The sequence below is a fragment of the Polypterus senegalus genome, chromosome 4 (genome assembly GCF_016835505.1).
Source record: "Polypterus senegalus isolate Bchr_013 chromosome 4, ASM1683550v1, whole genome shotgun sequence".
NCBI lineage: Eukaryota > Metazoa > Chordata > Cladistia > Polypteriformes > Polypteridae > Polypterus > Polypterus senegalus.
Window position 1 is genome coordinate 21,701,170 of NC_053157.1, and position 24,865 is coordinate 21,726,034.

At 38.1% G+C, this 24,865-nt stretch overlaps 1 protein-coding gene across 2 annotated transcripts in view; it reads right to left on the bottom strand.

Moving 5' to 3' along the window:
* Positions 1–24,865, bottom strand: part of fstl5 (follistatin-like 5) — a 1,124,912-nt gene that overhangs the window by 927,672 nt on the left and 172,375 nt on the right. For both annotated transcript variants that reach the window (XM_039750328.1, XM_039750329.1), the window contains exon 3: positions 5,321–5,354. In XM_039750328.1, coding sequence (XP_039606262.1) covers positions 5,321–5,354 — 34 coding nt within the window. The remainder of the gene's footprint in view (positions 1–5,320; positions 5,355–24,865) is intronic.

Consider the following 24,865-nt stretch of genomic DNA (forward strand, 5'->3'; position numbering starts at 1 on the left):
CTCACCACACTAGTTAACAAAATCATCTCCCTCTGAACCATGACATGTCATTTACATTAAGCAGGCTTACAATCACCAAGTTGTATTCTTCTAGATCAGTGTTTCTTACATTATGGGTCACGCTGAGTTGTGACACCCACCCCACCAGCCCCCATTGTGAAAATCGGCGTGATTCTTCAAGGAGGACAATGACAGGTGGTGATTCTCCAAAGGCGGACATCTCATACAGTACCCACTGATGATGACTGAAGTTCATAGGGGGAACACCCCCTTTTTGGGAGAACGGATTGATGATTGGCCACTGCATAGCACTGGTTATAGGACAAGAAGACAAACAGTAGTCAGAACTTCACAAACCGCTGATGTACATAATGTACACAAAGGAGAAAGAACTCATTGCTCAGGAGTACCTGTGGATGAGGACAGTGTGTCAGACAGACAAGCAGTCATTTTCATGCTTGGAGTCAAGTCTGTTAACTTCAGCTGAAAAGCCCCGTCACTTCTGTATGTGCTTCACTCTCTTATAGGACAGCATTTCCCAGAATTGGATTATTTTAGCAAATATGGTTGAAGATATTGTGAGCACACAGAAACATTTAAATTATGTATCATGAGTAATCTGCAATGTTTTCTACACTGACATTTTTAAATTGTTAGCTTTTCCTCAAGATGCTTCTCCATGAAAATATAAGATTAAGCATTTTTCTTAGCAAGCACTACAAACAATGTGGGGGTAATTAACAGATACAAAAGTTATTACTGTTGGGTGGAACATTCATTTAATTCTCTAGTAAAACTAATGAGCATCTGAAACAATTAACACTCAATTGTTACACTCAAAAATCAAATAAAAGCATAATAAAGAACAGGAATACATTACCATAAAAATACCAAAGAAAAAAGAAAAATAGGAAGGAAGGGAAAATACTTCAAAAAGTATAAGGTTAATTAGAACACTTCCAAAGAAAAATAAATGAAACACTTGAGAGCATAAAGAATATAATAACACTCAAGAATACAATCTGAAATCCACCATGTTTAACTTTTATAAGGAGAAAACAAAGCCAAAGCAAGATGAACACAAATAAAACACTGGAAAGAGCTTGAATAAGAGGCCCAAGGAGCCTTTTAGCTCTGCATTTAGGCACAGCACACCTTTTTTTAACTCAAAATCTGGGCTTTAAGTAATTGAGACATAAACACTGGAAACTTGATAAAAAAGAAGAATACAATCTCAAAAAAAAATCCACTTGGCTGAAAAGACAAATTTGAAAACACTGAAGATGAGCAATCCACATGCAATACATCATTCCTATTACAGAATGGAAAGGACTCATTTATTAACCCATTTATTACATCATGGATCCAGGGCGGCTTTCTTTTAAATTCATTCGCAGACAGCAGAGCCAGCTCGAAGCATAAGCGAACTAAGTGACTGCTTAGGGCCCCGTAACGCCACCAGAGGGCCCCTAAGAGCACTCGAAAAATCCCAAACAAGTAATTTTTTCTTCTTTTTTAATTATTATTATTATTGGAATTACAAGGTTCTAAATTGTAAAACACGAAAAGAAACAGCAGTAAATTTCAAGTAACACAAACAGTTTATTCATAAATTGTTACAAAACAGAAACTGGTGTTGTAGCCGTGTCTGTACATATTAGATGCTTTCTACAGTTTAACTGGTCTGGTTGTCTGATATGACAGATCTTTCGTTTGTCTATAAATTGTCACCTGGCTGAAGGAAACAATAGACTTATTTTACCATTCTCGTGACAGTATCTTTCCAAGTCCAAATAAGAACAACGCCCTTCGTTTCCTTTTTGAGCTGGAAAAAATCTTTCATGGTGAAGCTGACCGAGTCATTTCAACAAATCATCAGTCTCGCCAAAAAACAGACTTCAGTCAGCAATCTAACAACAACACAGGTAGGCTACTTCTCGGGTCTCCCGCTTTGCCAGGATTACAGGGCACCCATCATATTATTAAAATGAGGAAATAGATTGGAGGGCACAGATGGATGCTATTCCCCTATTTCTGTATGATGCAGGCTCCCTGAGTTGCCTCAAAAGCTTGCATATTGTAATCTTTCTAGTCAGCCAATAAAAGTTGTCATTTGAATTAACATTTTTTCAAAAGTCCTTCATTCATTCAAACAAAGGCCAGCCCCGACGTTGTGTTTTATTACCTTTATTTTTTACTTTGTTCACAAGTGACCTCAGATAGAGCAATGACTATTGTTTTAGAATCAAGCACACCATGCTGATAGGTTGCATATCTGGGTAGGATAAAAAACATTACTTAAATCAAGTAGACTGTTTGACAGACTATCTTACTCTGAATGTCAAAATGACTAAAGAAATAATATTTGACTACAAGAGACATCAACTTGCATGTTCACCCATCATTGTTCTCAGGCAGGAGGCAGAATTAGTCACTGAGCATAAATACTTAGGCCCTACCCTAGATAACAGTCTGAACTGGAATACAAATACAAAACAGATATTCCGTAAATAAAATCGGCACTTATTTTTCCTCCGTAAACTCGGACTTTCTGAAGAGGACAAGGGCCTCACGTTGTCCTTTTACCACAGTGTTATTCAGTCTGTCCCCACTTTCAGCTTAATGGCCTGGTTTAGTAGTCTGACAAACCAAAATTGAAAAAAGCTCCAAACATGAAGTTGAAGTAATTGGGTCTGATATAGATAATTTGGTGAGAATGTGTCAGGGGACAACGTTGAAAAAACTGGAAATGATCTCAACTGATGACAGAAAACAATTACACACAGACCTTTATTTCCGTAAATCAGGAAGGGCAGTCGCTGTAAACACCAGAATTATTTTTTTTTTAATAAAGAGTATTGGGGATAATTCCAAAAGTACAGAGTTCTTCTTATGTGTCATGTGCCCATTTTTGGATAATTTTACCATCAAATTGCCACAAGTAGTTTGAACCAAAAACAAAAAACTTTTTCAAATGATATACACAGTTTTAGAATTTCTGAGTAAGTTTTAACCTGTCTTGTCTTTGTTTGTTATATTTCCTTTCTATCCATTACTGAATGCAACCGAGAAGATTAAATAAAAACCTTGAATTTTAATAGTTCCCATAAAAGAGTGGAAAGGACCAAAGCAGTCTACAAAGATGGAGCGTAGAGAAGACCGAGACCTTATGACAGTAGTCTACTCTATTTGTACTGTGTATTTCAATTTATGATCTTGTTATTCTTTTTTGATGATAGACATCACCTTATCCATACCCTCTTCAAACAAATTCAGATAGAAGCACGCTTACCAAAGACAGACCCCACAATTCTATAGCTGTAAGGTAGCCAGCTAGACGGACAGAACTCCTCACTTCTTCCAACCACCCTCTAAGGGGTCTACTAATGACATAATTATTGGTTTAGAGCACTCAATGCGAGTCTTCATCAATCAATTAAGAATATCTATATTACAGTTGCTCTGTAGGAGTAGAGTGTTATACCATGTTAGCCATTATGAATGCAATGAGAAGTCAAGCTAATTGACACCTTTGATTGGCTAACTAAACAGGTTACAATATGCAAGCTTTCAAGAAAACTCAAGCCCCTTCTTCAAGCAAGATGTAAATTACAGTGGCTCCATCATACAGATACACAGCACTAGGCTTTTTTACTGAGTTTTGAGTAACGGTGACGGGTGCTGAGCAGGCTCCTGTCAATCATGGAGAATCCACTGCATCCACTGAACAGGATCATCTCCAGACAGAGGAGTAGCTTCAGTGACAGACGGCTGTCACCATCCTGCTCCACTGACAGACTGAGGAGATCGTTCCTCTCCCACAATATGCGACTTTTCACTTCCACCCGGGGAGGTAAACGCTAACATTATTAAGTTATTGTCTGTTTTTACTTGCATTTTTAATCTTTAATTTAATATTGTTTTTTGTATCAGTATGCTGCTGCTGGATTATTGTGAATTTCCCCTTGAAATTAATAAAGTATCTATCCATCTATCTAATTTTTTTTTTATGTGTCTTTTATGAAAACTGATCAAAAATATGTTATAATTTATGATGACAACTGAGCACACCATGTCAAAATATGAACTTTAGCACAGAACTTCCTCTTAACAATCCATCTATTGGAATGTATTTTGTAAAGCATGTAGTAATAAAATGCATTACTACAAATGTTTGTGATGCACCATTTGTTGGAATGACAGAGACAAAGCACGTAGATGGATATATGGATAAACACTTATATTTTTTTAAAGTGGATAGAGATAGAAAGACGATTTATTTATTTATATATTGGCTTTCTGTAAAAAGCTGTTCCCCTCTGGTGAAAAATGAAGTGAAATCTATCTATCTATCTATCTATCTATCTATCTATCTATCTATCTATCTATCTATCTATCTATCTATCTATCTATCTATCTATCTATCTATCTATCTATCTATCTATCTATCTATCTATCTATCTATCTATTTAAATGAAGTCCATCCATCCACCACCTCAACCCACCAACCCAAGGCAGGGACACAGAGCAATCCAACAATCAATGTGTGTAAGGTTGGCAAACATTTGGACAGGGCACCAGTTTACCACACAAAACTAATTGTTTTGTAATGAAGACATTATTTTGGTCAAAGGGTTAGAGGTAGAAATGTTAATGCTATTATTTTCACATATAGCTATCAACAACCACAATATTATCAAGTAAACCATTGTGAATTTTCCCTTTGTGAATTTCCCCTTGGGATTAAGAGAAAAGCCAAGCAAAATTACACCTTTTATTGGCTAACTAAAGATTACAATATGCAAGCTTTCGAGGCAACTCAGGCCCCTTCTTCAGGCAAGATGTAACTGCCTGAAGAAGGGGCCTGAGTTGCCTCGAAAGCTTGCATATTGTAATCTTTTTAGTTAGCCAATAAAAGGTGTTATTTTGCTTGGCTTTTGTCTACATTCATAATGGCTAACACGGTACAACAACCTAGTACTACAGACATACAAGACCCTTGGGATTAATAAAGTATCTATCTATCTATCTATCTATCTATCTATCTATCTATCTATCTATCTATCTATCTATCTATCTATCTATCTATCTATCTATCTATCTATCTATCTATCACATAATGCCTTTCCTATCTATCTATCTATCTATCTATCTATCTATCTATCTATCTATCTATCTATCTATCTATCTATCTATCTATCTATCTATGTTTCATTTGAGATTTTAAAGATCCAGAGCAAGAGACAAAGATTCAGTTTAAAAACAAAGCACACACAGTAGATATAATGCAGTAAATCGCTTATTTGAAATAGCTACTTACCATTAGTGTGTATGCTGTCTGAGCTTCCATCTTGCTGTAAGATAAGAAAAAGAGTATAAAGTTAGAAGCTGCACATTCAATCAAACTGCTTCAAGTATTGAATTCTTTGAATAAGATTACTTTACTTTCAGAGTCAAAAGAAGCTTCGGCCCACCCTGGTAGCATAAAGCACATAGAAGCAATCAGCCTTGGACAGTGTGCAGGGCACACTCACACACCTACTCACACTGGGCCAATTTAAAGTCAAGAAGCACCCAGTAAAATTGAAATCAAATAAATAATGCCTCACGGTGACGGTGACTGCTTATTTTGTTATTAGTTAAGAGTTTTTAGCTGAGAAGTTATTATTTCTTTTTCATTCTTAATAGTTACTCTGGTGTGTATTGAGAATGGAGGTTGTTTTGTTGTTATAATAGCTGTGTTAAATGGGATTGGCAAGGAAATTTGGGAAGATAATGGGCCTCAGTTATGGTGCTGAATGTACTATATAACTAAAAGCAATTTCTGAATGCAGTATTTGCAGGCTTGTTTTTTGTTGTTGTTTAAACCAAGAGCTAGTATTATTTGTGTGTTGTAATGGTTATTCAAATCCAAAAGAAATGTAAGCAATTGCATCTCACCTTAGATAAGTGACATATTAGTGTCAGCTAAGCAATAATACTATTATTAGGTCAGTGGAGCTACTTACTCTTGAATATCCGATTGCCCATGAGTGAAACATTCCTGCTTTTCCTAGTAACTTGGCTTTTGTTGATGATCATTGCAAAGCATAATTTTACAGAACAGAGTATTCTTTTGAGCTGAAATTGATCAGGAAGTATAATGGGAAATTTGAGTATATATTATTATCATTATTAGACGTTTATCGTTTTTCTTATATCGTTCATTCAAGTATTTTTTTTCATGAAATCTGCCAGTAAAGAATTTTGGAGAGTGGAGACAGGGCATCCCCATTCAAAGCAAGCAGGTGCAGATGTTAATGTTAACAATTTTAGAGGTCAGGAGTGGTGGTCCCCTTCCACAGTCCACTAAATGTAGCTCATGGGGGGATCTGTTTTTTTATTTTTTTATTGAATTTATTAATTTATTAAAAACATAAAACATTTCATACAATCAAGTCCAAACTAAACAGAACTAAATTCAAATCAACCCCCTCTCATGAGAAAGAGAGGAAGTCCAAGAGCCAAAGTAAAACAATTGAGAGTAGTAAAGAGAGAAAGGAGTCTTTCTCCCCAGGTATAAATGCTTATTTTGAAATGTTATTGATTAGTTCCTGCCAGGTTTTTAAAATGTTTTGCACAGATCCTCTGAGTGAGAATTTGATTTTTTCCAATTTCAAATAGTATATAACATCAGTTGCTCACTGACTTAAAAGAAGTGGGTTAGGATGTTTCCAGTTAAGCAAAATAAGTCTGTTAAGTTTAAACTGACAAAATCGGTCTCAGCTTGTCTTGGATCTGAGGATACTATTTCTGCCTCAACTTCTGTCTTCTTTTCGTTTTGCTTCTAGAGTAGCAGCACAGACACTCACTGCCACAGTGCCTAGCATCTTCACTGGAGCTTTACAGTACACTTGCTAAACACCAAGCTTTGTATCTTCCATGAGATTCCATGAACTTTCTCCTTCCATTCCACACCTGACTGTATATGCCAAATGTGATCCCAACTCTTTTTTCCTGTCCAGGACACCCTGTTGGTTAGTACTGTTGTTTGTTTGACCAATCAATCAATTCTGCTGCCTGCTTTATCCTGATTCATCAACACAATGGAGAGCATATACATTAAACATAATATTAATAAATATTGACAAACAAAAAGTTTTTCAACAGATAAAAAACACCGTCAGCTAATTTTCTTTTTTCTATGATGAAAACCAAATCTATAAGCTAAGAATTTAGTTTGGGATATTTAATTTTTCTATTTGGACAGTTTACCCTTAACTATGACATTTATCTTCTACAAAATTTCAGCTTTTTCACTACTGAAAAATTTGTTTTTTGTTGACGAGTGACTATACTAGCTGTGAGACACACGGTAGCTGTGCCATCTGAAGGTTTGAAATCTAAGTATTCAATGTAGACCTCGGAGTTAACGTTTACAGTGTACTGTCTATTAGAATATTTATTTATTAAGAATTTCAAAAACAAATGACATCACTTTTCTACATAGTCACTTTCTTTTGCGATGCAATTTCCCAGCGTCGTACAAACTTTTCAATGCAAAATTACTACTCCACCAACCCTCACCATTTCCAATGAAAATACAAAAGTGCGGAAACTTTTTGAATGTCCCATCTATCTATCTATCTATCTATCTATCCATCTATCTATCTATCTATCTATCTATTGTGACAGATAGGGGGCGCTGTCATCCCCTTGATCCCTCAGATCAGATGCCAAACAACAGATAAAAGTCCAATAATTTGATTTATTAGGACAATAAAGTGCACAAAGCACCCTACACCCCCACAATACTCATCCAATAACCAATCAATACAATAACAATAAATCCTCCACACTCCCAGACGCGTTGCCACCCTTCTTCCCGACTCAGCTCGTCTGTCTGGGCTTTCCCTTAGTCGTTTATAGTCCATGACCCGGAAGTGCTTCTGAACCCTAAGTCCATGTGACTTCCCAGCACTTCAGGGTCAGATCAAAACTCTTCTTTTTCATCCCGGAAGTACGTCATTTCCTCTGTCCCTGTGACCAGGACGTACTTTCAGGTTATAGGGCAAATAAAAGTCTCTGAGCCTCCCTGCAGCGTCCCCTTGTGGCCCCCATGGTATCCAGCAGGGCTGTGAAGGAAAACTCCAAAGTTCATCATTCCGTGTTGGAATTCAGGGCACCTTCATGCTGCCAGAAGGGCTCCATCTAGCGGCGTGGGGGTATTGGCCATATCTCTATCTATCTATCTATCTATCTATCTATCTATCTATCTATCTATCTATCTATCTATCGATATGAAATCCATCATTCCGTTATCTTAATCCACCAGCCCAAGGCAGGGTCACGCAGCAATCCAGCAATCAATGTGCATAAGGTTGGAAACACATTTGGACAAGGCACCAGTTTAGCACAGGATGAATGCACGCACACAAACATAATGGCAATTTTGAGTGAACAATGAACTAAAATTATATGTCTTTGGAATGTGGGAGGATAACTGGAGCACTCAGCAAAAAATTAAATAGAATAAATGAAATATATTAATGCAAAAACACTGTTTGTAATAATAACCCAGGCAGCATGGGGTTAAAAGGGACTACAGAAAGTGGACAAACACATAAATAGAAATGAATTTTCATGCATGAATATCACATAAATCCGCCTGCTAATGCAAAATATATTGTTTTCAGAATATGTGTATGAAAAACGTAAAGTAATAAAAAATAAAGAAAACCTTCAATAATTGTATAGAATACTGCAAGATTTTCATTTATTACTCTGAACAGAAAATATATTACCTTTACTATGGCAATCTGTATTATTTCTATTTTACAATACATTTCTTACAATATACTGAAAACTACTGAAAATAAATTAGTTCTAAATTCTTATCCACATGTAACTTTCCGGTCTTATCCCGGGGAACCCATCAGATCCTCTCACATTTAAATTCAATTTCACTTCTTCTGTTATATTTCTGTTTCCAGTCACAAAAGGAAACACACATTTTCATTATTTTTATTCATCCCTTTGCTTACCTTGCTATTTCCATTTTAGCACACTCCTGTATACACTACCATTTGCTCATTGCCAGCTAAACTCAAGTCACCAAATAATTTATTATTCACTTAATGTGGGACTGCGGAGGAAAGAAAAAGTTTTTAGGAAAAAAAAAAACACCTGGATATGCAAAGGAGACTATGTAATGTTTATATAGAAAGTGACAAGACTGGTGGCAGGCATTGTGCCACCCTCATGAGTAGTTGTGCGTTTGAATACAGAACATGAAAATTTACATCCACATAGATAGAAATGTATAGACTCCAAAGTATTAGCCAAAATGAGAATTTCAGACGAATCACAAGATAGGTACACATTATCTGTGTGGAATATAGAATGCATTTTTAAAATAAGATTTTTTCAAAATGGTGGCAAGGTGGCACTCAGCATTGTACTGTTTCATACTGTAGCTGGTATCCTTGAATTGGCCTGGTATGACAGAGTACAGGTAGGTAGTTGAAGGTGCTCTATGCCTTACATTCCAAATGTTGCCAGGAGGAGTCTGTCTCTGGTTCTCTGTGACCTTACATTGAAATAAGCTACTTCATATAGTGTACAGTATGTTTGATTATTTTTTCTATAAGCTGGTTATGAGATGACAGTTAACCTGCATTAGGTTATCCACCATGATTTTCCTGCATTTATTTTCAACTCTGTCCTCACAAGCCTTCCTGGGCCTGCTGCAGAGAAGCATCACCATTTGTTTTTGATAAAGTTCAGTGTTCGGCTTACATCAATCACTATGATTATTTGATGGTCAGTGAGGCGAATGTTTGACTCATCAAATCACAGAACCTTCTTCAAGATGACTTTGGAGTCTCCTATAAACCTATGACTGCTAAAGCACCTGGTAAGCAGTAGATATCTGCACAGTTTCTCCAGTCTCAACCACTGCAGCTTGTAACTCCTTCCGAGTTATCTTAGATCTTTTGTTGGCCTCCCCCAGTTGTCTTCTTGCATGTTCACTTACTTGTTGTGGAATGCCTGCTCTAGCAGATTTACAGCTATGCAATACTCTTTCTATTTCTTAATGATTGACTTAATTGATTTGATTGACTCCAAGAGACATTCAGTGACTTGGATATTTCTTTGTCTCCATCCCCTAACTTGTGCTTTTCAATCTACCGTACTTTTCACAGAGTGGCCTGAACTGCTCCTTCTCTCTTCATTGTGTAGGTTTTGCCAACTTACTGACTAACTACAAGGTGGACATTCCAGGTAAGGCGTCTTTATACAACAATCAATTGAAACCCCAGACACTTGATCCCCATTGAACTCATTCTCTGACTTCTAAAAACAATTGGCAGCACCAGTGATGATTTAGGTGTGTCCTACTAAAGGGAATGATAACTTATGTGATCAATTATTTATGAATTAATTTAGATCGCTTTGACATTAAAGAGAATGTTTCTGTTGATAAATGTCAAAAAAAGTCAAGTTAAATCCATTGTGATTCAATGTAGCATAACAAAAATTGTGACAATTTCCAAGCTGATCAATACATTTATTAGGCATCGTACATGCAGGCATAAGGCAGAAAGCTATTTGCTCATCAAATTTTAAAGAGCCAAACTGTCACTGGACAGTTCTCAATCAGTTTCATGAAAATTTCTTTGTTGTATTCATCCATCCCACTATATCCTAACTACAGGGTCACAGGGGTCTGCTGGAGCCAATCCCAGGGTGCAAGGCAGGAAACAAACCCTGGCAAGGGTGCCAGTCCACCGCAGGGTCGCACACACACACACCAAGCACACACTAGGGACAATTTAGAATTGTCAATGCACCTAATCTACATGTCTTTGGACTGTGGGAGGAAACCGGAGTACCCGGAGGAAACCCACGCAGACATGGGGAGAACATGCAAACTCCTAACTGCGAGGCAGCAGCGCTACCCATTGCGCCACCATGCCGCCCTTGTTTTATTCACTGTCTCACAATTTTATTATTTAAGTATACGCCTTAACTTTAACCAATGTTTAAAACAAGTTCCCTGACATTTAAATTGAATAGACACACATGTCCAATAATACAGACTATGTTTTTCCGACAATGTCTGCAACAGATTAAGGTGCTAATAACATCATGACATGACACACAGAAGAACACATTTTCTACAAAAAGAGTAACATAAAATGGCTTCTTATCAAATAATAAGAAGGTTGTGAAAAATGGCAGTTTTCAAGTATTACTAAAATCTAACCTTTATATACATTAAAGCAGTATCTAGACCTGATGCTGCTGAGATGATTATTTGTGAACGCAAGTTATGGCCACTTCCAGTCCTAGTAATGTCCCCCTGCAATGCTGTCAGGGAAATAGTGATTTTTGAAAAGGAATTCATATATCGTGTACCATAAGTGGGAATAAAAGTCGCTGTGTGTAGGTGGGTACAAAGTTGGCTCAAACACAGGAAGCAAAGGGGTCATGGTCAGGAGACCTTTTCGAGAATTAGATGATGTTAAAAGTGGGGTCCCACAGGGAGCAGTGCTGGGGCTGCTGCTGTTTTCAATACACAAGAATATGACCGATAAGCTGGTTAAGTTTGCAGATGATGCAGAATCAGCTGAGTTGTTACAGAGGGATTTGGAGAGCACACAAGATTGGGCAGATTTGTGGCAGATGAAATTTAATGTCAGGAAATATAAAGCATTAAAATGTAAGTAGGATGTAAAAATAGTAGATCTGAATACACAATGGGAGATCTGAAACTACAAAGCACATCTTATGAGAAAGACCTGAGAACTTAGCTCTATCTACAGTACAGTAAGACAGTGTACAGAAGCAATTAACAAGGCAGATATGAAGTTATCATGTGTGGAGTAGGGATGTATAGTGTACTGGAAATGTACTGAAAAACCAAAATTTAAAACTGTATGAAACCAGCATTTCGAGATGTTTGGTACTGGAAGTAAACGATAGCTTTCTTATGAACCAGTCCCTTTGACATTCACTTTTACAGTTGTGGAGAAATGTCCATTTCGTAGACTACATGTTTTGACACAAGGGGTTCCCCCAATGCTATCAAGAGGGAAGCAATATAAAAGGTGCAAAAGGGAGGGAAGCAATTGTGCACCACACCAGGGAGGTTGAAGTACGATTGGGTTTATTTACTTCAGAAAGCGCCTTGAGCATGGGAAAAGTGTTATACAAGTAAAATGTATTGTAATCATTATTAATGTTATTACTAGGGGGTTCACCCCCTGCTCGCTCCACCCCCATGCCCGAACTATGAGCCAGCCACTTTGCGTCTCTGCTGTTTGCGTTGTGAAGAGAGAGGTTGAACGCACCCCAAGGAGATGTGGTTGCTCCTCCGAAACCCCCTCTTAAACGGTGATACAATGGAAAACAAATACAATTTTTATTTACCTCCTCTTTGCTCGATCAGCTGCTGGAAGCTGCTGCTGCATTGCCACATGATCCGCATCTCGCATGGCGCTCTGAACATTTAAAAGTCTGTACAGCAGCTGTCCTACTCTTTGTCTTTTACTTCCGCCCCCAGGTGTGGTTAAATCTCTTGCACTCTTGGTTAAGTCTCGTCTCGCAAGACGTGAGTTCTTGATATTTTCTAGTTTATAATTTAAAAATGGAATAAGAATATAAAAATCTTACAACATCGCATAAAAGTTCGATAAATTCTGAAAAGAATGATAGCAAACATATATATGTAGGTTTTAAAACAATCTCGATTTAAAGCGTGACAAAAAAGTGACATAAAAACGACACATAAAATCATTGCACTTTTAGGCTTAGGATTTTATATATATAGAGTAGATTATTATTTTGGTACCAACACTAAAGTCCAAATTTTCTAGAAGTACTGAAGTCAGAATTTTAGTACATATCCAACATTGGTATGGAGTACAAATCAAAGGAGGTAATTAATGCCCTAGTGATGCCACACCTGGGACCTCATGTATAAACGGTGCGTACGCACAGAAATGATGCGTAAGAACTTTTCCACGTTCAAATCGCGATGTATAAAACCTACACTTGTTGTAAAGCCACGCACTTTTCCACGGTACCTAATACCATGTCGTACGCAAGTTCTCCGCTCGGATTTGCAGACTGGCGGCACCCAGCGTCAAAGCAGTGCTACTGTTACCTTGTGGTTTATCTTTATTTCTTTGAGCCACATTCCTGCCGCGGCTTTATAAATACACTGAAACTAACCGCATATTGTTTATTAGTGTAATGCATCTGATTTTAATTAACTTGTAACAATATAATGGTCCAGGGAACAGCCATAGTATTCCAAATACCATAACTGCTTTAGCGTTATTACTCTCACTGCACCTGTTTTTTCTTATTTCAGCTGCTTCCGTTAAGGTTTGCCACAGCGGATCATCTTTTTCCATATTACTCTCACTGCACCACTCAGAGTATTTATATCACTGTATCTGAGTGGGGAATCACAGCAGCAGCTGATCATAAAGAGAAATATATCGGTATACAGCATCAAGCCCACCCTGCCTCAGCCACGGCAAAATGTTTCAAAGCCTTTCCTGTACGGACCTCGCGGTTCAGAAACAGACAATCAGTCCATAATGCAAACACATGTTACAAAGTTTTTTTTATTGATACAAAGAAAAATAGACGCATGGAATGAATTACCATGTAGTGGGACTTTAGGGACACTCAGATCTTGACTTGATGTTATTTTAGACAATCTCATTGAGAAGGATGGACAAGCTTGTTGGGCTGACTGGCCTGTTCTCATCACAATTATTAAGAGGTTCTAATGTGAGCCGACTGACTGGGTGTGTTTGCCATTCAACATATTAAATGTACAATATTGAATTACAAAGATTACAACAGAGTACACAAAACATCAGTAATTAGCAAACCAAGTGCTAAAGTATCCTACCCTATGATTCTTTTCATCGTTATTTATAGACAGATATGAACTGCAATGCAATGTTAAAAAAAATGTGAAAATCATGCTATGAGCCCAATCTTAGTAATAAAAAAATGAAAGAAATAAAAATGCAGTCATTAAAGTAGCCAGTCATGTCCTATACTGTAAATACATAAGTGGCCAGCGGCTCCAGGCTTCTTCAAGTTCATGCTCATAATCTTCGCTGTCCTTGCAGAGTCACTACTAACCAAAGAAATAAATCAGTGACAGTCTCTTCCAAATAAAAATAGAAATCCATTTGTACAAATAGTCTTTCAGGGTTCACTTTGTGCTTTTACTTTATACATATTTTAGATTATAATTTTCTCCCGTCAGTCAAACGTGGACACTTTTCTAGCATGAGCCCATTGTTATCAGTGGTATTTGACATCATTATTATACGATTTCATTAACTTCGGTGTACTGTTTATGTATGTATGCTGGCTTCTACTAATCCACAAATGCATACACAGAAAACATTAACAACAGCTGGCACCGCCTGCATCTTGCAAGCTCTGAATTAATATCTGAGCTCCCCTTTGACATAAAACCAATGATGAATCCCTTGTGAGTCATTCAAGCCAAGCTAATAAATTGTAAAATGCAGTTTCTAAGCAGGCGCTCCTATTCGAGGAGGAATTAAATTGATGGAGATTCGACGGTTCACGATTTTGTTTAAAGGAGGTAGCGAGGGCTTTAGCTAGTGATGTGGCAAATTCATTGCCAGAGATGATGTAACAAAACCGTCCGCTGACAGACAAACCAAAGGCAATGACCCTCATATGCACTGTAATATGAATTCAGGGTACCAGTAATGGCCAGCATAACAAGAGTTTTACAAGGCAATGAATAAAAGAGATTCAAAAACTGCTAAAGTGGAGTTCACTAAAAGCTGATGGTTAAGGAGACAAAAATTTGTCTTAATAGTAAAATTATTTTTTCGAACCATCATGGCAAATACAGAGTATACTTTTTTGTTAAAAATTCTAAGGGACACCAGCATCATTATAATGTGAGCTCAAACTCCCATAATCCATCCTGTGCAACTAACAAAGTTTCAACAAGAGTTAAATGGTCTTTCAACAGAAAAGACAAAATGAAAGTGAGAACAAATCTGAAAGAAGTGTGTGCCTTTAAGACACTGTGACATGGCACTTAAAACAAATAATGACATAACTCAGAAGAAATAAATCAGCTCAGTTGCTAGCGGCATTAAAAACTTGAATAGGTGTCCACAATGGGATGGATAAAATTCTTAATTCTGCTTTCTGTTGTTTTCCAGTACTCAGACCCCTTCACTTTCTGAACACGTTACTCTGTTGTAGATGTAATTTTAAATAGATGCATTTGACATTTTTGCCCATCAATCTATGTTCAATAACCGGATTGAGACATTAAAAGCTTCCGGGTCAGGAGGACACAACCGCCCTGGAGCAGGAGAGGACCACGGGTAAGGAGGAGAGTCATTCCAACTTTTTGGGACCCGTGGCCACTGCTAGGGGGTGCCTTAAGCCTCCTAGAACCCGGAAGAACTTTACTTCCGCCACACTTGGCAAGATGGCGGAGGAACCTGCCAGGGACGCCCGGACTGCTTCCAGGGCAAAGGGCAGCACTTCCTGGTGTGGCAGAAGATCGTCACCAGCCACCTGGAGCACATCCGGGCGGGAATAAAAGACGCCGCCTCCTTATACTCGAGGAGCTAGAGTCGGGAGTGGGAGCTGGATGAAGCTCCCCTGGAGGAGATAGGCGGCCAAGGACTGAGAGAAAGAAGCCCATAGAGAGGTGATTATTGCTTTCTGCATTGTGTACTGTGTTTTGGACTTTATTTTCTGTATTTGGAGATGAATAATAAACGTGTGACTTTTATAAAGATGTGGTCTCTGACTGGTGGTGTCCGGGCAAGTCTCACAACACTTAATCCAGTACATTGCAGAAGCCTTTTTGGCCACCATAGCAGCCAAACTCTACAGCTTGGCACACCGAGAATAGGGCAGTTTATCCCATTCGTCCTGGTAGATCCTCTCAGGCCCAATTAGATTTAATGGAAAGCTTCTGTAAACTGACATCCTGGTGTCTCTCCACACCTGTTCTATTGGCTGAGCCACTCAACGACACTCACAGACTTGCCCCAAAGTCACCAGATTTGACTTAGCTCTATACTAATGTGCTAAAAGGTTAACCATTGATTCAGTCTGAAGTACCCTAAACTCCGGAGCAGATCTTCTTCAATGAACTTTCTCTATGTGACTACATTCATTCATCCTTCCATCAATTCTAACCCATTGCATGATGCTGCCACCACCATGCTTCACCGTAGGGATGGCATCAGGCAGGTGATGGGCAGAGCATAACTCTTCACTGGACGCAGTGCTAGGAGTTCTGCCCAAAGAGTTAAATTTTTGTCTCATGAGATTTTTTTTCCCCTCTTGCTCTCAGAGTGCTTTTAATGTCATTTGGGAAACTCCTAGTGGCCTGTTATATGCCATTTACTCAAGAGATGCTGAGATGGATTTCTGAGGCTCTATTAAAATGACCATTAGGTTCTTGTTCAGTCTCCATGACCATTTCCTTTCTTTTTCGCTGGTTCGCGGATTTCTGTGGACACTGGGTCTTTTAATTTATGCTACATGCTTCCTCAGTTTGTTTTCCCAGTTGATTTCATACAAGGGACGCTATTGGCGGATGGCTTAGAAGCTACCCAATCAGAGCATGTATTACATATTACCTAAAACTCCTCAATGATATGCTTCCCGCGCAGTGCTTGATTGTTTGCTTTTCTCTCCCTTTCTCACCCTCTCTGACATTCTCTGCGCGTGACAGAGGGGGTGTGAGCAGAGGGGCTGTTTGCCTAGAGGATACGGATGCTCCTCTACAAAATACTGCTTTATTGCAGTGCTTCGGCATACTTAAAAGCACGTATTGATTTTTTGATTGTTTGCTTTTCTTAGCGAGCACTCTCTCTGACATTCTCTGCTCCTGACGGCGCTCCTTTGAAGAGAAGATATGTTTGCATTCTTTTAATTGTGAGAAAGAACTGTCATCTCTGTCTTGTCATGGAGCACAGTTTAAACTTTTGACTAAAGGGTGTTATTTCATGTCTAGAGGGCTCTAATAATGTTAACAGTGTGGGAGAGTTTATAAGGGCTTAAAATATATAAAAATAACCATACAAACATATGGTTTCTACTTCGCGGATTTTCACCTATCTTTTCTGAAACGCAACCCCCGTGGTCGAGGAGGGATTACTGTATTATTTTCCCATGCAATTCCAGACACCTCACTTCCATATAAGCAGACTTCAGCTGTGAAAAATTTGTGTCTGATTTCAGCTGCCTCGGTGGGATATGGAATAGCAGAACACCTTCCTGCATCTAATTTACACATTTGCAAAATGAAGGTGATATCAGTGCACAATTAACGCAGTAATGAGGAGGTGCAAGTAAGTGTAATATTTCCACAGGCTTCAGGTATTCTAATCTTAAACCTTAAACCGCTGAAACTGGCTATAGTCGGTTCCTAATGCAATTTTCCAACACGCCAGAGCCGAATATATTCGGCAACGTACATTCATTTAACAACGCAACTGGCTATATTTGGTTCCCAGTGCAATTTACAAGCATGCCGGAGCTGAGGAGTTAGTACCGTACATTCATCGAGTAGCCAGCTCATGACCACTGCTGCCTGTATCACTGCAGCATCACTGTCACTGGGATTCAGTACAAGTACATTCACACAGTGATTTACAATGGGCAAAGTAAGTACGGCCAAGTCACTTAATCCACATGACTTCCTTCAGTACAGTGAGGAAAAGCAGAGTGCCCAGTGGAAAACCCATGGCAGTTTGTTGCTTCTGGATTCAAGAGAAGAACTGTGAGACTGTTAGGCAACAGCACCCACTGCTGGACTACTGTGCCATTCACTTGCTAATGAATGTATATACAATTTAGACCGCTATACAGTATAGCATTTATGTAACTGCAGTAAGGTGATTCAAGATTCAAGTAGTCTAGGTCAAAGGGAAGTTTCTCAATTTCATCCAATGTTTTAACTCTTTGAGGGCTGAATATTTTTTCCAAAAAACAGTTTCTGAAAAGCAATGGTTTCACACAGAAATCAACATAAAACGTCTGTTGCTGCATGCTGTCCCTGGCAGTTTGCCAAGAATGTGCAGCAGGCTTGCTGCCAGGCTGTCTTCACTGGTCACTGTAAATTGCAATTTGGTTTCTACCTCTTATCATTATTAAGTGGCAGTCCTCCTGGCGAACACTGCCGTAGGCATGTCAGCTGCATGAACCTGTGCAGCACCACAATTAGCTGGGGACCAGTCCGCTGAAGCTGGGACCTCACATTCGTTTTCGATCACTTGTATCAAAATCGGAGTCCGAAAAGTCATAGTCCAGTTAAAATAGAATAGGCAAAACTTTGTCCGCAGAGTATTTTGCTTTATGCGTTCGCTTTGATCTCTCGCCATTATGTCAGTGCCATTTTTGCCGTTGTTTGTGCCTTACTACTCACACGAGCACAGGGAATCAATCAAACCAATGAAGCTAACTTTCCTTCTTGCAACGAGAGTCCAACTAAAACATAAAAGTTGGTTTTGTCAGAGTTTACAGTTGATTACCATCGTCAATTCCTCCTTTGACAAAAGTCGACATCAGCCCTGAAAGAGTTAAATATCAATTATTTTAAAAATTATTGCACAGATGCTTGATATTTTTGATGATCCTTGACGCTGTCAGACATGTGAGAGTATGAGGAGTCTTCAGGGCTCTTTATCAAAGAGTAATGCCGCTCTGATACATGAGGTGGCACTGTCACTGATGTCCTCTCTTCTTTTAACCTCTTCGGCCTCATGCACAATAAAGGATCCCACAATGTCAGAGTCTGCATTCTTTCTTATACCCATGTCTGCGCAAGCAAGATCTTCACCACCAGAAGCACCAACTGAAGAAGTCATAACAATATTCTTTTGTTGTTTTCTTCTTCCTTTGACCTGGCTGGCCAACCATTAAATGACGTTTGCTGTAAGATGCCCTGATACTATATCTGTCAATGTTTAGTCATTTACAATGTATATACATAAAACTGTAATTATGACAGGCTACTCTTACATCTGTCTCTGTTATCATATTGCAAAAAACAGCTTGTCGGAATTTTAATGATATTTACAGAACATTTATACCCAGAGCATAAGCCACTAAATTCTTGAATGAAAATGATTCCTGTAAATTCACAGAAGCTCAATATAAACCACAAACTGGCAAGCACTTGATAAGTGGACTGAGATTTCTGTATTAAAAAATAACAATTCATCACCTGAAAATAGCATAAATATGGCAAGAAATAAAAAGAGGCCATTGGGAGGGGGAGCTGTGTATTAGCTTAAAAACTAAAGAACTAAAGTAGTGATAATCCTGTTGTGCAGTTTGAGCCTCCCTAAAAATTCATATTGATTTAATAAAGGGAAAATCGCTAATAATCCTCCTAATTCCCATAATACCATCCAATAAACGATTCTGGATCAAATACAACCAGTTACTTGTCAGTGTCACACTTGCCATGTTATTAATAAATAGTAATAAATAGGGCCAGACTTTAAGAATAGCAGAGAAAAATGTAAAGTCAAACCGTATCTCACATGCCCAACTTTAAGTGGCATGCTTGTAGGTCAGCAGCAGCAGGGAACCGATTATTTGTTCTCAAAACATGACTAATAACATTGCCTACTAGAAAACACTGCCCATGCAAAAGTTTCTTGGTACACTATGTACAGTATATTATACAACTTAAATTAGTTTCACATTCTCTGAAAATGTAAATGATATTGCATATTTATATAATGAAAGTTAAAATATCAAAATGTCTGCCATTAAAAAAGATCTTTAAAAATTATTAAATTCTACATAGTATTTTTTTTATTTTGTTAAAGTAGTTTGTGGGAAGAATAAGCTAATAAGTATACATACATAAGTATGCAAGTAGTTAGTAGATACGTATATACATAACCAAAAAACATAAATATCTTAATAAGGCATATAGAATCAGACAACAATAGATACTGATAGAGAAAATTCTGCATATATAATACACCATGAAAAAATCTTTGCAGTATATACCTATAAAGTACGGTGTTGGGTTTAAGTTGTTATATTTAAGGTCAGGATTCCTTCCCCATTTATCTGAATCCTGGCTGTGCCGGGCAGTTTGGTTTGTACAAAATATTAATATGAGATAGATAGATAGATAGATATTATTTTATCTGTCCCAATTAGGTAATGTGTCTTTTTATAGAAACTCAATAAATAATAAATATTAGTATATTATGACAAATAATAGCTCCCTTCTCAAATATACACCAGAATGAATAAAGATAAAAAAGAAAACTTCCAGCTTGGCAGTTACAGTCCCAGTAAGACATTATGCAGGTGTATTGTCTTTAGCATGAAGAGACCCAGTCGAGTTTCTTGACACACGTCTGCTAAATTATTTGTTGGCTGAAATTCAATGCGTGTATGCAGCATTGTTCATAAAGACCACTTTGCTACGACCTACAGACGGTCCAGAGTGTGTCCCATAAGTGACCCTGCCTTCTTAATCAACTTGTTGCCCCATTTTGTTTCTTGACACACTTCTGCTGAACAACTAGATGGCTGAAAGACCTCAGTGTTAGTGTGTCAGAGGGAGGGTGTGCAGCATTGTTCAAAATGGTACTCAGTTTGTTGTGGCGTTCCTGGCCAGGATGCCTCTACACTAGAAGGACTGGGGAAAGAATGTATCCAGAGCATTGCCTCCCCCAGAGTACCAGGTGTCTGCCTTCCTGGTTTGCAGCAGTGCCTCGGATTCCCACAGGGCTCCATGGGAGTTGGAGTTTGCCAAAGCCCTGTTGGGTTTCTTGGGGTGCTGTAGCTACTGTTGAGCCCTGTGTGGCAGCCCTTCCGCTACACCAGGCTAAGCTGCTGGAAGAAGGATGTTGGACACCTGGAGCGCTTCCGGGTGTCATGTAAAAGGAGCCAGCTGCCACTACTCCAGGAGTTGGGAGGAGGTAGACAAAGTTTACTGGAGGAGGAGTGGAGGCGAAGACAGAGAGAAAAGAAAGGAAGAAGTAAATTGTGTTTTGTGCAGTGCTTGTGCTTGGACTGCGCCGTACAGTTGGGAGACGGTGAAAGGTGTTTCCTTTGTAGAAAAAAAAATAAATAAATAAAAGCATGTGTGCTGAACTTGTGTCCTGCGCCTGTCTGTGTTGGGTTTGGGTGGCAGACGTGCCCTCTGCAGACCACTAACCTATAGTTGGTCCTGAGTTCCTCCCATAATTGAGCCTGTCCTTAATATTAGCTTGTCATTTCAGCGGGCTTCACTGGAAGTGATTTTACCAGTACACCAGAGCGTAGAAAACTGCACTTGCCATCACAGAGTTATAGAAGATGTGAAGTTTGTCACTTCCCACATTATAAGAATACAATCTTCTGAGGAAAAAGAGCCTGCTCCGCCTTTTTTTGTATAGTTTCTCTGTGTTGTGAGACTAATCCAACCTGTCACTGACGTGGACCCCCGGGGACTTGCAGGAGTTCCACTCCCTGAATATTGTGTCAAGAAACACTACGGGGGCTCCTTTATATTAATGGCAATACGTCTGCATAATGCATCACTGGAACTGGGACAGCCAAGTCAGAAGTGTTCTTTTCTTTCTTTTTAAAATGTTATTCCTTTTAAGTTATTCTGGTGTGTGTTCAGACCATAGTGTGTGTACAGTATATATATTTATTTATCTATCTATCTATGTATTTATTTAAAGAGCTTCTGTAAAAATACAAATCTCACCCTGGGCACAAATTAAAGGTCTATCTATCTATCTATCTATCTATCTATCTATCTATCTATCTATCTATCTATCTATCTATCTATCTATCTATCTATCTATCTATCTATCTATCAAATAGTGCCTTTACTATCTATCTATCTATCTATCTATCTATCTATCTATCTATCTATCTATCTATCTATCTATCTATCACAACACAAGTTAACACAAACGTCTTCAAATTTATTATTGTAACTTAATTTCAATTATACTGCATTAAAGGTATCAGCATTTAAGCAGACAGCACCTAAAGTATTAAGTATTTTTAATAATGGCAAAGGTCTTTGATCAGTTCATTACTTGCCTGAATCAACTGCCAGGCTTTCAAAACATAAGACCAGTGTCTATAGAGGCTGCAGGTGCAAACTAACAACAAGCAAACTAAGGAACATCAAGATCCAGAAGCATTTCATGTATGTACGTCACGTACGTATGTGTTTGTGTAATTTTGATGTCAGAAAAGATGAATGTGGGAGCAAAAATAATGTGTAGCTCAAAGGAGGCTACACGTGTAGAAGACCGCTGATCACAATGCCGATCGGTGATGATCGATGGTTAGCAGCCCTATTTCACTCAGAAAAGCCAGAAACACATGCATTATGCAAAATTCAATCCACCTGACATTTTACAGCCTGCTGCCTCAGCATTATGCAGTTTTACAGAAAGCTCTAACCTACTCAAAAAATTAGGGGTATGGTTGTGATTCTTATGAAGTATACAAATGCATGAACTTTGATAGTAGAAACTGATTTTTATAATCTACACTAAAAATACCATTGTTTAAATTATTTTCTATGTAATCATTTTAGAAGAACCTACGTATAATTACAAATTCTATGAACACTCAGCCATTATAGTGTACTTTAAAAATTCAATATTTTAATCTCTAGAAACTCTTGGTGTTTGTTCTGATTATAATAATGAATAGCCTTTCTTTTCTCTTGGCTTATATTTTGCGTCTGTTGGCAAATATTTTATACATTCCTGCTGCCGGCGAATTTCCCTCTGGGATGATAAAGTCTACCTTCTAACCTAATTGTTTTTAATAAATTAATGACTCGACTAGGCTATCTGAAGCAAAAGTAATTCAGTTCAGTTTAGCCCTCTTCACCCTTTCCATTCCTCATGGACTCTCCAGCTTCTCCCAAGAAACACGACTCTTTACTAATGAATTATTGACTTTGACAGCATACAGTATCCCATTTCTTCTGGTATGAGACTTGGTGTCATACTCAACACTACAGATGATTTTGTATCTCTGATCTCAGGCCATGCACATGGCATTTAACCCTGGGCTGTCTTAACACATGGGTATGCTGGGCAGTTGACAGGAGGCCCCACGAGCATAGAGGCCCCATGCTAATCTATGTATGTTGTGACTTGCTGTCAATAAATAAATACTATTCCATACTAAACTATAAATATTTGTTATTGTGTTACAAGTGGACATTGGCATTCGCCTCTGACTTAGTATCACGGTCACCTCTGCAACCTCAAGTACATGTATGTGTTCGGATCTCATGCATAACGTAAAAGCGTATATGTTAACATCACTTCAACTCAATTCTCTGCAAAGAAATTTCGCAAATGTTTGTGTGGAACACTTGATTAATAATAAATAATTCATATTCATTTCATACTGTGCCATCTCTGTCTGTATGGTTTACCAATTGAGTATCATTTACTATATGTTGAAATTTTTGTGTTTTTCAAGGCTCATGTTATATTATGATGATTAATCTTTGCTATACAGCATGTTTTTTTAATGTTTAAACACTGATTTTGCTGTAAGTACCAATACAATAAATATATGTTTAATTTTATCAACCATTTACATTTTTATTGCTGTGAGTGGTTGTGTAGGTACGGGCCCCAGTATACTGCTAATACTGATGCTCTGTGTAAGAAAGGTCACCGTCGACTGTACTTTCTTAGAAGGTTGGCGTCCTTCAACATCTACAATAAGATGCTGCCGATGTTCTACCAGACGGTTGTTGTCATCTCCAGGCAGAGGAGTAGCTTCAGTGACAGACTTTTGTCACTGTCCTGCTCCACAGACTGAGGAGATCCTTCCTCCCCCACACTATGCGACTCTTCAATTCCACCCGGGGGAGTAAATGTTAACATTATTCAAAGTTATTGTCTGTTTTTACATATATTTTTATTACTATTTTATTTAATATTGTTTTTTTGTATCAATATACTGCTGCTTTATTATGTGAATTTCCCCTTGGGATTAATAAAGTATCTATCTATCTATCTATCTATCTATCTATCTATCTATCTATCTATCTATCTATCTATCTATCTATCTATCTATCTATCTATCTATCTATCTATCTATCTATCTATCTATCTATCTATCTATCTATCTATCTATCTATCTATCTATCTATCTATCTATCTATCGAACCAGACAACAATAGATACTGTTAGAGAAAATTCTGCATATATAATACACCATGTAAAAATCTTTGCAGTTTATACCTATAAAGTACGGTGTTGGGTTTAAGTTGTTATATTTAAGCCAGGGTTCCATCACCATTTATTTTAACCCTGGCTGTGTTAATTTTATCAACCATTTACATTTTTATTGCTGTGAGTGGTTGTGTAGGTAAGGGCCCCAGTATACTGCTTTGCCTATAATGCTGTTAAGATGGCCCTGGTCCAGCCCCTGTCTTTTTGTGTAATTTCAACTCAAAACAAGTACCATCAAAGAAATAATGGAGGTCTGTACTTAATGATAATTTGTGGTCCTGTTTGTGCTTCATAAGTGAACTCTGAAATCTTACTCTGGTATGGTGGAATAAAAAAATGCATGCAATCTGCAAGCAAAAGTCACACCACCTTGTATTTCTGAATGACATCATGCAGTTTTCACGACACATACACCCTTTGACGCTGCACATGGAAAGCTCAAAAGCATTGAAAAGAAAGAAAAATGAAAAAGACACCAAATCATCACCCTTTTAAGTTCAATCAGTCCTAATAAAAAATAAACTGCAGGTTTGGGGAAAGAAACACAACACGGTGTTAGGATTTCTTGCTTCTCTTCTGTTTAGTGT